Source organism: Puma concolor, chromosome B3 (genome assembly GCF_028749965.1).
Source record: "Puma concolor isolate L17-30 chromosome B3, mPumCon1.1.hap2, whole genome shotgun sequence".
In the NCBI taxonomy this organism is placed as follows: domain Eukaryota; kingdom Metazoa; phylum Chordata; class Mammalia; order Carnivora; family Felidae; genus Puma; species Puma concolor.
The window spans coordinates 119,676,616-119,689,275 of NC_141672.1; the positions used below are offsets into that span (position 1 = coordinate 119,676,616).

Below are 12,660 nucleotides of genomic sequence, written 5' to 3' on the forward strand. Positions count from 1 at the left end.
CTTGCTTTATACCATGTATCCTTAGAAGATATGGTAAGAGGATTATCTTTATTTATATTATTGCTTTTGTTTGATTTGAGACCTGGGTTATTTTTTTCTAGTTGCATTTGAAATGGGAAACATTCTGGGAAGAGTAACTGTATGTGGGGAACATAAGCATTTTGTTGTGGACTATTATTTTGGAAATACTTATGATGGAAATACTTTAAGTGGAAATTTTTAGTAGACAGTTTGATATAGGAGTGGAGTTCAGAGGAGAGGTCAGAGCTAGAGCTAAAAATTTGGGAATTGCCTGTGTATAAATAATATTTCAAGTCACTGCACTTGATGAATGAGTTTGGATAGAGAAGTATATAGCTCTGGGATATTCCAACATTTGCTCATGCAGAGCAAAAGAATCCAACAAAGAAGACTTAGAAGGTGCAGCTGGTAAGTTAGGAGGACAGTGTAATGTCTGGAAGCCTAGTGAAGAAAAAGTGTCAGGAAAGAGGAAGTGATCTACAGGGCTAAAGGTGTTAGAAATTTGAGGAGAAGATCTAAAACAATTTCTAGAAAAGAGTGTGTAGAGAAAATAGTTTAAGGTTCCCTAATTGCCTGGCAATACTAGGGGCCATTTGAGTATGACATTTGTAATGTCATAAATTTAAAGTGAGAGTAGTCAACACAGTTCATAATTACAGCCACATTAATCTGGCCAGGTATGGGCACAGAGTAGGGTGGGAGTTGGATTTAGAATTGGGATTTTGCCATGCAAGTATGAGTAAAGAGGAGAGGGGAAGGGAATGTACATGCTGTGTACATGCAAGGAAATGATTATAGTAATGGGCTGTAAAATCTAACATTGATAAGGAGGGACATGGGGCCAGAATCTGTGCGCTCCAGCCAAACCACATCGCTGTTTCCAGTAACCACATTCTACTTTCATCTCTTTTTGTGTGTTCTGAAATGCCTTTTTTAATTTTTCCTTTCTGCCACCTTTCCCAACACTCAGCTCAAACAAACACACATATATCTAATATCTGTATGTTCAAATTCAGTCCATTCTTCAAGAGATAGCAGACATGGTACTTCCTTCTTGAAACCTTTCCCCTTTACCCCCAGTGAACATTGCTTTTGTTTCCCTTTTGGGCTCCTATAGCATCCCATCTTTCTAATCGACACTTACTACTGGATATTATAGATTTGTGTGTGTATGTGTGTGTATATACACACACACACACGCACACACTCACACACATATATACATATGTACATTTACATATACATATACATTTTTTTTTTACCTCTCAATGCTGTGTGGTTGTGAGGGATAGGGATATGTCCTTGTATCCTTAGCATTTGTAACAGTTGATGTACAGAAAAGGTTTGATAAGTCCATGAAAATCTTAAGTAAAACATTTCTTCAGTGTTTTCCAAAGGAATTGTGAAAAACAGAATTTCGTAAATATTACTTTACTTTTATCTATATACTTTTTTATACTCACTATAGTCTGTAGCAATGCTATGTTATTCTTTAACCATCATCAATGTTATTATCATTTATTTATCTTGCAGGAGCATCTTTCATTAAAGAAGTATATTATTGACATTGTGGTTGAAAGTGCAGCTCTACCAGAACCATTGAAAGATGGAGACGAGAGGCAGAAAAATAAAAAAAAAGCCAAAAAGATAAAAGCCCGGATGAACTCCAGGTACCTTAAATATCCTTAAAAAGAAAAGAAAACAAAAACTTTAGTGATATATCCTTGCTAATGTATATCTAAGGAAGACCCTGTGCCCTCCCAAAAAGTTGAAACTTGTTTGCTTCAAGAAAGCTTTGAAAATAATACTGATGAGCCTAATTTATAGCCACTTTCTTTGATTGAGAAAGAAAACTGCGTATCGATCTAAAGCCCTTGCTTTCACCTGTTAAGAGCTCTTCTTATAATTGGATGCCAAAGCCTTGCCAAACCTGGGCCTCCTCCAGCATACAGTAGTATGTTTCAGTATGTGTAAACTAAGCCTATTTTTCTTTCCAACTATTGATTTTTAAATGAGGTATCAAAGAAAATCAATAGCAATCAACAAATAGAAGTCTGCTGGCTATAGTGTCAAATCCCATGACTAGGTTTAATCAATTTGGTTGCTGTCACAACAAGAAGAAGTTCAAGAAATATCTTGAAATGGAAAGTGAGTTGTCAGACCTGTAGTTTATCATCAGCCTCCAAAGTACCATCTGAGGATCAGACAGCTATGTAGTACATCATTGCCTTACATGCTTGTAGCATCATCTGATGACTGATGAGTCTTATTCAGGACACAAATGTAGTTCCTCAGTAGTAGATGATTTTTGCTATTTGGGAGTAGGTAATCTAAATGTGTTGTTTTACCTTTATCAGCAAATGTCTTGAAAGTTGGAGAAGCTTGATCCCATGGGATTATAGCAATATAGTTCTAGAATAACAGTGAATGATGGTTATCACTCAGTAGTTTCCAATTTCAGATTGTAATCAAAGGTGTCCATTTCATCTTACAGAATCAATGAAAACTTCAGAGTATTCATTCAAGCAAAGAATAGAAAAGGCTTTTTTTATTGTATTTTTTGAGATCCCACTAAGTTTCTAAAAATAGTTTCACAGTGCACTTGAGGGTATTACTGACCTTCATTTCTAGTTTATGCTAAGAACTTACCTCCTGACACTGAAATGCTATACAGCCCATTTTTGTAAGCTCTTTTTTCTCTATGTACGTATTCCCTTGGTAAGCTCCCACTATCTGTGGTTCTAAATGTCCTCTACTTGGTGATGACTACCAATTTTATATCTGCAGTTTTACTCAAACACAAGCTCTTGCTGTTTCCAGAACCCCTCTTTGACCCCATAGTCTTCTCTGTCACAGTAAATAGATACTTTATTCCAGCTTTTATGCCAAAACCCTTCCTTGTCCTTTCTTTCTCCCACATCTCACATCCAGTCCAACTACAAATCTTCAAAATTTGACTACCTCTAACTTCACTGCTTACCCTGAACCAATCCTTTATCATCTCTCACCTGAGTTACTGTACTAGCTCTGTGATTAGTATCCTTATTTCTGCCTTTGCCTCCTTGTCTATTCTAAATACTCTAGCCAGAGTGAGCCTATTAAAATGTAAGTCAGTCATGTCACTTCTCAAAACCTGAGGGCTCTTTACACCTCAGGTTTCCTCTCCCCACATATATCCATACACTTAGCTCCCTTATCTCCTTCGGTCTTTGTTCAAATGTCACCTTTTCGATGAGGCTCTCCTTGAGAGCTTAACTTGTTTTTTCATTTTGTTTGTTTTTTTTTTTTAATATAAGTAATGGTAATTTATTAAATAAAATCTTAAAATTATAGGAAAAATACCTATAATTCTGTTGTTAATAATTTGGCTTAAATATCCTCTTTATGCATACCTACCTATATCTATAGACTTTTTTCTTCATTGTGGTATGATGTATTTAGGTGAAATGTAGAGTTCTCCAATGTAGAATTTGTTGACTTTGACAAATCTAGGTACTCATGTAATCCACACCCATCAAAATTGTCTTTGTACCTCTTTCCAGTCAGTTTCTCACCAGCCTTGGTGCTTGGTAATCACTGATCTGCTTTCTGTCATTATGGATTTCTTTTTCCTGTTCTGGAAAGGCATACAAATGAAATCAAACTCCTTTTTGGCTAACTTCTTTTACTAAGTGTATTGTTTTTGAGATATATCAGTGTTGCTGCAAGTGAGATAGTTTATTTCTTTTTATTGTTGCACATATTCATTGTGTGCATATCCTATAATTTTTATTTATTCATCTGTTGATAGACTTTGGGTTTCCAGTTAGCATTGGTAAGTTAAGCTCCTGCCAGGTCTTTGGGTATATATGCATTTTCATTTATGCTGGGTAAATACCTAGAAGTGGAATCCCACACCATTTTCCATAGTGGTTGTACTCTTACACACTCCTGTCAGCAATCTGTGGGAGTTCCAGTTGCTCCACAATCTTGCTAGTACATACTTAATGTTGTTAGTTCTTAAAATTTTGGCCTATTTTCAGTGAGAGTGTAGTGTCATCTCATTGCGATTCTAATTTACATTTCCTTAGTGACAAATTATATCAGGCATCTCTTTATGTGCTTTTTAACCATTCGGTATCTTTCTTTATGAAATCTGCATTTAAGGTTTTTGCCTATTTTAAAAGTTGTTACCTTACTTTTGAGTTTTTTATATGTTTTGACTACAAAGTTCTTTGTCACATATGCATTGTAAATGTTTTCTTGTAGTCTGGAAATTGTCTATACATTTTCTTGAAGATAGCCTTTGATAAGGAAAGGTTTTTACTTGTGATGATGTCTATTTTGGGTTTTTGGTTTCTAAGAGATCTCTGCCTAAACAAAGGTTTAAAAAAGCCTTTTATATATTTTTTAGAAGTTTTGTTAAGTTTTACTTTTGCATTTAGGCTATGACTCATCTCAAATAAACTAATGGTCAGATGCCTAGGCCCAAATTTATGTTTCCGTACAGGTAACCAGTTGTTCCAACACTATTGCTGAAAAGGTTTCTTTTCCCATTATACTCTGTTAGCACTTTGGTTTAAAAAAAAAAAAAAAAACTTATGAGCTCTAATAGTTTTGTACATTTATAAAATTTCTTTATGTACATAAACATATCTGAGAATAAAAACAGGTTTTTTTAATTATATACTATTTATTTCTTTTCATTGTCTGTTATCTTCAGCAAAATTTGAATAGAAGCTTTGGTCCTGATTTTAGGGAGAAAGCCTTTAGTTTTTCACCATTAAGGTATTCTGTTAGCTATAGTTTTTTGTAAATGCCCTTTATCAGGTTGAGGAAGCTTTTTTTTTTATTCTTAGATTCCTGAGAGTTTTTTTCATAAATTGATATTCCATGTTTTCAGATGCCTTTTTCTGCATCTATTGAAATGGGCCTTTTAATTTTATCAATGAAGTACGTTATATTGATTTTTATAACAGCTTTATTGAGATATATTCACATACTATACAGTTCACCCACAAAATCTACACAACTCTATATTGATTATTGGGGAATAATTGACATACAACATAATGATTCGATATTTTTATATATTGTGAAATGATCACTACAATAAATCATTAACATCTGTCACCATACATAGTTACTGATTTTTTTCTTTTTCTTTAAGATTTGCTCTCGTAGTAACTTTCAAATACATAGTATACTACATCCCCACCACATTTATTTTATAACAAGAAGTTTGTACTTTTTAAAAAAATTTTTTTAATGTTTATTTATTTTTGAGAGAGGGAGAGATAGCACAAGCAGGGGAGGGACAGAGAGAGAGGGAGACACAGAATCCAAAGCAGGCTCCAGGCTCTGAGCTGTCAACACAGAGCCTGACGTGGGGCTCAAACCCATGAACTGTGAGATCATGACCTGAGCCAAAATTGCGTAACTGACTGAGCCACCCTCATGCCCCAGAAGTTTGTACTTTTTAACTCTCTTCAACCATTTTGCCCACCTTCATCCCCCACCTGTGACAATCACCAGTCTATTCTTTGTGAAGAGCTTGGTTGATTTTGGGGTTTTGGTTTTGTTTTTGTTTTTTTGTTTTTTTTGGTCTTTTTGTTGTTGTTACCAAAATGAGATCATATGGTATTTGTCTTTGTTTGACTTATTTCACTTAGCATAATGCCCTCAGAGTCCATCTGTGTTGTTGCAAATGGCAAAATTTTATTCATTTTTACGGCTGAGTAATATTCTATTGTGTATATACACTTATACACACCCCACATTTTCTTTATCCATTCACCTGTTGGTAGACACTTAGGTTGTTTCTATATCTTGGCTATTGTAAATAATGCTGCAGTGAACATGGGGTGCACATATCTTTTCAAGTTGGTGTTTTCATTTTCTTTGAGTAAATACCAGAAGTGTAATTACTGGATCGTATAGTACTTTAATTTTTAGGTTTTGTTTTGTTTTTTTGTGGAACCTCCATACTGCTTTCCATAGTGGCTACGCCAGATTACATTCCCAGCACAAGGGTTCCCTTTGTTCCACATCCTCACCAACAGTTGTTACTTCTTGTCTTTTTGATAGCCATTCTGACAGGTGTGAGGTGATATCTCATTGTGGTTTTGATTTGCATTTCTCTGATGATTAGTGACATTATACATCTTTTCATGTGTATGTTCCCCATCTATATGTCATCATTGAAAAGTGTTCAGATCTTCTGCCCATTTTTTAATCAGATTTTTTGTTTGTTTGTTTTTGAGTTGTATGAGTTATTTATATTTTGGAGATTACCCTTTTATCAGATGTATGATTTGCAAATATTTTCTCCCTCCTAGTAGTTGCCTTTTCATTTTGTTAATGGTTTCTTTTGCTGTGCAGAAGTTTGCTAGTTTGATGTGTTCACACTTGTTGATTTTTTGGTGCCAAATCCAAAAAAATCTTCACCAAGACCAATGTAAAGGAGCTTACCACCTGTGTTTCCTTCCAGGACTTTTATGGTGTCTTGTCTATAATCCATTTTGGGTTAATTTTTATATATGGTGTAAGATAGTGTTCCAGTTTCATTCTTTTGCATGTGACTTCTTAATAGTCTTCTTAATACTATTTACTGAAGACCCTGTCCTTTCTCTGTTATTTATTCTTAGCTCCTTTATTGTGTATTATTGACCATGTATGTGCATTTTTCTTTTCTGGGTTCTCTTGTTCTATTGATATATATGTCTGTTTTTATGCCAATACCATACTTTTTTGATTACTGTTACTTTGTAATGTAGTTTGAAATCAGAGTATGATACCTCTAGCTTTGTTCTTTCTCAGGATTTCTTTGGCTGTTTGGTTCTTTTATGGTTTCATACAAATTTGAGAACTGTTTGTTCTAGTTCCATGAAAAATGTCATTGGAATTTTGATATGGATTGCACTGAATCAGTAGATTGCTTTGCATATTATGGACATTTTAGCAGTATTCTTCCAGTCCTTGAGCACAGAATATCTATCCATGTATTCAGTGTTTTCTTCAATTTCTTTCATCAGTGTCTTGAAGTTTTTAGTGTACAGGTCTTTCACCTTCTTGGTTAAATTTAATACTGGATTTTTTTTTTTGATGTAATTATAAATGGGATTATTTTTTAGGTTTTCCTTTCTGATAGTTATTAGCATATAGAAATACATCAGAATTCTGTATATTGATTTTATACTCTGCAACTTTACTGAATTCACTTATTCTTACAGTATTTTGGTAGAGTCTTTAGCACTATATAGTATCATGTCATCTGAAAATAGTGACAATTTTATTTCCTCCTTATCAATATAAATACCTTTTATTTCTTTTTCTTGCCTAGCTTCTCTGGCTAGTACTTACAATACTATGCTTAATAAAATTCGTGAGAGTAGACATCCTTGTCTGTGGGAAATAAGTTTAAGAATTCTGTATGCTTGCACCAGTGGGTTAACAAGGCTTAGGGCGGAAAGCCACTACAGGGCAAAAGTGCCCAAGGCCAGTCCTTAAGTAACAAAGCATAGAGGTGGAAAGCCGCCACCTGGGTGAAAGCACCCAAAGTTAGTCACTAACTAAAACAAGGCTTAGGGCAAAAAGCTGTCTCCACAGGATGAAAGCATTTGAGAACAATTAGAGGTGGAAAGCTGCTATGGGGCGAAAGTGCCCAAGGTTAGCTAATGGAAAGGGTGCTTTGTTAGCCTTGAGGCAGCATACTCCAGCAATCTTAAACTTCGGAGATAACAGCTGGTTGGCTGTATTGTCACAGAGAAACTGTTCATCTGGCATCTGGCACCAATATAGCATTGTGCTTTAATCTCAACTTCTAATGCCACTCACCCCCCAAACCCTTTGCTTCTTACACAAATTAATGGTCACTATCTTATTGTTTTCTTCTGCGCATTCACTGCATTTGTAAAACCTTGAGAGCTCAATAAAATAGAGACAAAACCCCTGTTTGGGGCTCTTGTCTCCTCCCGGATATCAGCCTCTCTCATATTCAATTCTGTGTCCACTCTCTTGCTGGACAAGAGAGAATTCCAGACTCAAAGTCTGAGACACTTGTCATGTTCTTGATCTTAGAAGAAAAGCTTGCAACTTTTGACTTTGTCATATATAGCTTTTATTATATTTAGGTATGTGCTCCCTATACCCATTTTGTTGAACATTTTTATCAAAAATGGATGTTGAGTTTTATCAAATGCTTTTTCTGGATCTATCAAAATGATGCTATTTTTAATTTTCATTTTGTTAACGAAGTGTATTATGTTGATTCATTTGGGAAAATTGAACCATATGTGCAACTTGGGAGGAAATCTCAATCATGGGGTATAACTCTTTTAATGTGTTGTTGAATTTTGTTTGGTAATATTCTATTGAGGATCTATAATAATTTTTGAATATTAAATCAAGCTTATATTCCTGGAATAAACACCCTTTCCTTAGTATTTATTATCTTTTCTATATATCGTTAGATTTAATTTACTAACTCTTTATAAAGGATTGTCACATTTATGCTTATGATGAATATTGATCTGTAGCTACCTTACAATGTCTTTGTCTGGTTTTGGTATCAAGAGAATGTTGGCCTCATTAAATGAGTTTGAGAACTAGTCCCTTTTCTATTTTTGAAGGGATTTCTAGATGATTGGGTTTTTCTTATTCAAATGATAATATTCATAAGTGAAGTCATATTTCTTCCATCAGTTTTGGTAATCTGTGTCTTTCAAGTAGTTTGTCCATTTGATCTAAGTTGTTGAACTTATTAATGTAAAGTTGCATACAGTTGTCCATTATACTTACGGTTTTTGGTACTGTACATAGGAAGGTTGGAAGTCAACACTCACTCCATCCTAACAAAAAGTCAAAATCTGAACAAACTGAAAAGTTAGCAACTCTTCTTAGGATCTGTAAGACAAGTGAAATAAAACGGCAAACTGCAGCCCCTAAAAGTGGAGAAACAGACAGGCAAGTAGAGACTTACAAGTTACTAGACCAGATACCTATAAGCAGAAACCTCTGTAGAAACCAGTACTGGGATAAGAAAACCTGCATCTCTGGAGGTTCAGTGTGGACAAGGCTTAGAGTCAAAACTACAGGATATCCCCACACTTTGTTAAGTTTTACCTCCAAGAGCTTGACCATGTTCTTATATTGAATGCCAGAGAAAAATCTTGCCACACTTCTACTTCCAGCATGGGGAGGGGATAAGGAATCATTTTGAAATGTAAAGATGCCTGCCCTGAGGCAAAAGTATTTAATCAGAGCCTAACATGCTGGTGGTTTAGCAGAGATTGACTTGAGGGAAGGAAAATACCTTCCCTTTAATCTTTCACCTGAAGGAAGGAAGAGAGAAGGGAAATACTCAACTCCAGCCCATTTTAGCCATTCTGTCCTACCTCAGGGAAGAAAAGAGCCTGAGAAGCACTTGTGAAGTTTAAAGTTAACAGGCCCTGGTACAATAAAAGACAGACATAATCACGGGAGTAGAGAATGTTCTCCTTCTCTCATACCTTATTACCATATTACTAAAGGCCTATTTATAACAGTTCCATATACTCTGTCTATATCATGTCTAGCTGTCAAGTAAAACTACAGACTTACTAAAAGGTAAAATATGGTTTGAAGAGACAGAGCAAACATTGGAGTTAGACTCAGATATGCTAGGGATATTGGAATTGTTACACTGGAAATTTAAAACAATTTGATAAATATGCTAAGTGTTCTAATGGATAAAGTTGACAGCATGCAAGAAGAAAGGACAATTTAAGCAGAGAGAAATTCTAAGAAAGACTAAAAAAGAAATACTAGACATTAAAAACACTGCAGTAGAAATGAAAAATACCTTTGATGGGCTTATTACTATACTGGACATGACTAAAGAAAGCATCTCTGAGCTTCAAGATACTGAAAAAGAAACTCCCCCACCAAACCCCTGAAATAGACTCACAAATACAGAGAACAAATTGATGGTTGCCAGAGGGGACATGAGGGAGAGATGAGTGAAATAGGTGAAGGGGACAAAAGGGTACAAACTACTAGTTATAAAATAAAATAAATAAGTCATGAGGATGTAAAGTACAGCATAGAGAATATAGTCAATAATACTGTAATAACTTTTTATGATGACAGATGATAACTACACTTATGGTGAGCATTTCACAACGTATAGAATTGTGAAATCACTATGTTGTATACCTGAAACTAATATAATATTGCATGTCAACTGTACGTAAATAAAAAATAAAAATTCAGGGTGGCTTGGTGGCTCAGTTGGTTGATTTCAGCTCAGGTCATGATCTCACAATTTGTGAGATCAAGCCCTGCATCGGGCTCTATACTGACAGCGCATGGCCTGCTTGGGATTCTCTCTCTGCTCCTCCCCTGCTTGTGCTGTCTCTCTCTCTCTGTCTCTGTCTCTCTCTCAAAATAAATAAACTTAAAAAAATTAGAATTAAAAATAGTGTTAGGTGTGTGAGACAGTTAATTAAAAAATACTTTAGTAAAAAAGAAAAAACTTCCAAAACCAAAAGCAACAGAAAAGACTGAAAAAAAAAAAAAAAAAAACCCAAAACCCTCAAAACATAATATCTAAGAACTATGAGACAACTACAAAGCACATAATGTGTAAATGAGAATACAAGAAGGGGAAGGTAGGGCAAAAGGAACAGAAGCAGTATTTGAAGCAGTGATGACTGAGAATTTCTCCAAATTAATTTCAGATACCAAACCACAGATCCAGGAGACTCAGAAAACCTCAATCATCATAAATGATTCCCCTCCCCCCCCCACCCCCGCCAAAATCCAAATGACACATTGGCATATATTCAAGCTCAGAAAAACAAAAAGAATCTTGAAAGAAAGCAGAGGGAAGAAAATGCCATACTTATGGTGGAACAAAGATAAGAATTACATCCAGCTTCCCTTCAGAAAGCATGCATGAAAGCTCATATGGAGCATTCATTAAGGTAGACCACATTTGGGGCCAGAAAAGACACCTTAACAAATTTAAAAGAATAGAAATCATACAGTGACTATTATGAAACCACAGTGGAATTATAATAGAAATCATGATTAGAATGCTGAAATTTCCCCAAATGCTTGGTGATTAAAGAAAACACTTTTAAATGATACATTGGTTAAAGAGGAAATCTCAAGAGAAATTTAAAAGTTATTTTGACCTAAATGAAAATGAAAATACAAGTTACCAAAATTTGTGTGATTCAGTAAAAGCAGTACTTAGAATTAAATTTGGATATTAGAAAAGAAGAAAGATCTAAAATCATCTAAGATTCCACCTTAGGAAACTAGTAAAAGAAGAACAAATTAAATCTGAAGTAAGCAAAACAAAAGAAATAAAAATTATTGCAGAAGTCCATGAAATTGAAAAGAAATCAATAGAGAAAATCAAGACCAACACCAATAATACTAGTTCTTTGAAAGAGAGATAGCATTGGTAAACTTCTAGTTAGGCTAAGAAAAAAAGACACAAATTAATATAAATGGAAGAGGGGATATCAGTAAGATCCCATGGACATTAAAAGGATAATAAATACTATGAATATCTTTTTTTCCCACAAATTTGATAACCTAGGTGAAATCAACAGTTTATTAAAAGACACAATTTATGGGGCGCCTGGGTGGCTCAGTCGGTTAAGCAGCCGACTTCAGCTCAGGTCATGATCTCGTGGTCCGTGAGTTCGAGCCCCGCGTCGGGCTCTGTGCTGACAGCTCAGAATCTGGAGCCTGTTTCAGATTCTGTGTCTCCCTCTCTCTGACCCTCCCCCGTTCATGCTCTGTCTCTCTCTGTCTCAAAAATAAATAATCGTTAAAAAAAATTTTTTTTAAATAAAATAAAATAGACACAATTTGCCGCAATTCACACAAAGAATAGACAATTTAATAGGTTTATATCTATTAAAGAAGTTGAATCAATAATTAACTCCCAAAATGAAGTACCAGGCCCAGATGGGTTCACTGGTAAAGTCTACCAGACATTTGAGGAAATTATACCAGTTGTGTACAGTGTCTTTCAGAGTATAGAAGCAGAAGAGATACTTAACCAACACATTCTATGATGCCACCATTATTTAATACTAAAACCAGGCAAAGATATTAGAAGACAAGAAAATAGATCTCTTTTGTGGACATACATGCAAAAATCCTGAAAATAATATTAGCTAATTAAAGCCAACAGTGTATAAAAAGAATTATGACCAAGTGGGACATACCCCAGATATGCAAGGCTGGTTCAAAATTTGGAAATCACTTAATATAATCCATCACCTCCATAGACTAAAGAAGAAAAATCACATGATCATATCAGTAGATGCAGACGAAGCATTTAACAAAACCCAGCACATATTCAGAACAAAAACTCTCAGTAAACTAGGAATAGAAAAGAACTTCCTCAGCTTTTTAGAATATCTACAATATATGTGCAATTAATAAAATACTTAATGGTAAAAACCTGAAGCTTTCCCACTAAGATCAGGAACAAGGCAGGGATGTCCTCTCACCATTCATTTTCCACATCATAATGGAAGTCCTAGATACTGCAGTAAAACAAGAGAAAGAAATAAAAGGTATACTGGGCATCATGGGGAAGAAGGAAATAAAACTGTCCTTGTTTGCAGATGACATGATTATGTACATAATAAATTT

At 34.9% G+C, this 12,660-nt stretch overlaps 1 protein-coding gene across 5 annotated transcripts in view; it reads left to right on the forward strand.

Annotated features, from left to right (window-relative positions):
* The window catches only part of SCAPER (S-phase cyclin A associated protein in the ER), a 505,214-nt gene that overhangs the window by 228,776 nt on the left and 263,778 nt on the right, over positions 1-12,660 (forward strand). For all 5 annotated transcript variants that reach the window (XM_086711283.1, XM_086711287.1, XM_086711288.1 and 2 more), the window contains one exon: positions 1,555-1,691. In XM_086711283.1, coding sequence (XP_086567409.1) covers positions 1,555-1,691 — 137 coding nt within the window. The remainder of the gene's footprint in view (positions 1-1,554; positions 1,692-12,660) is intronic.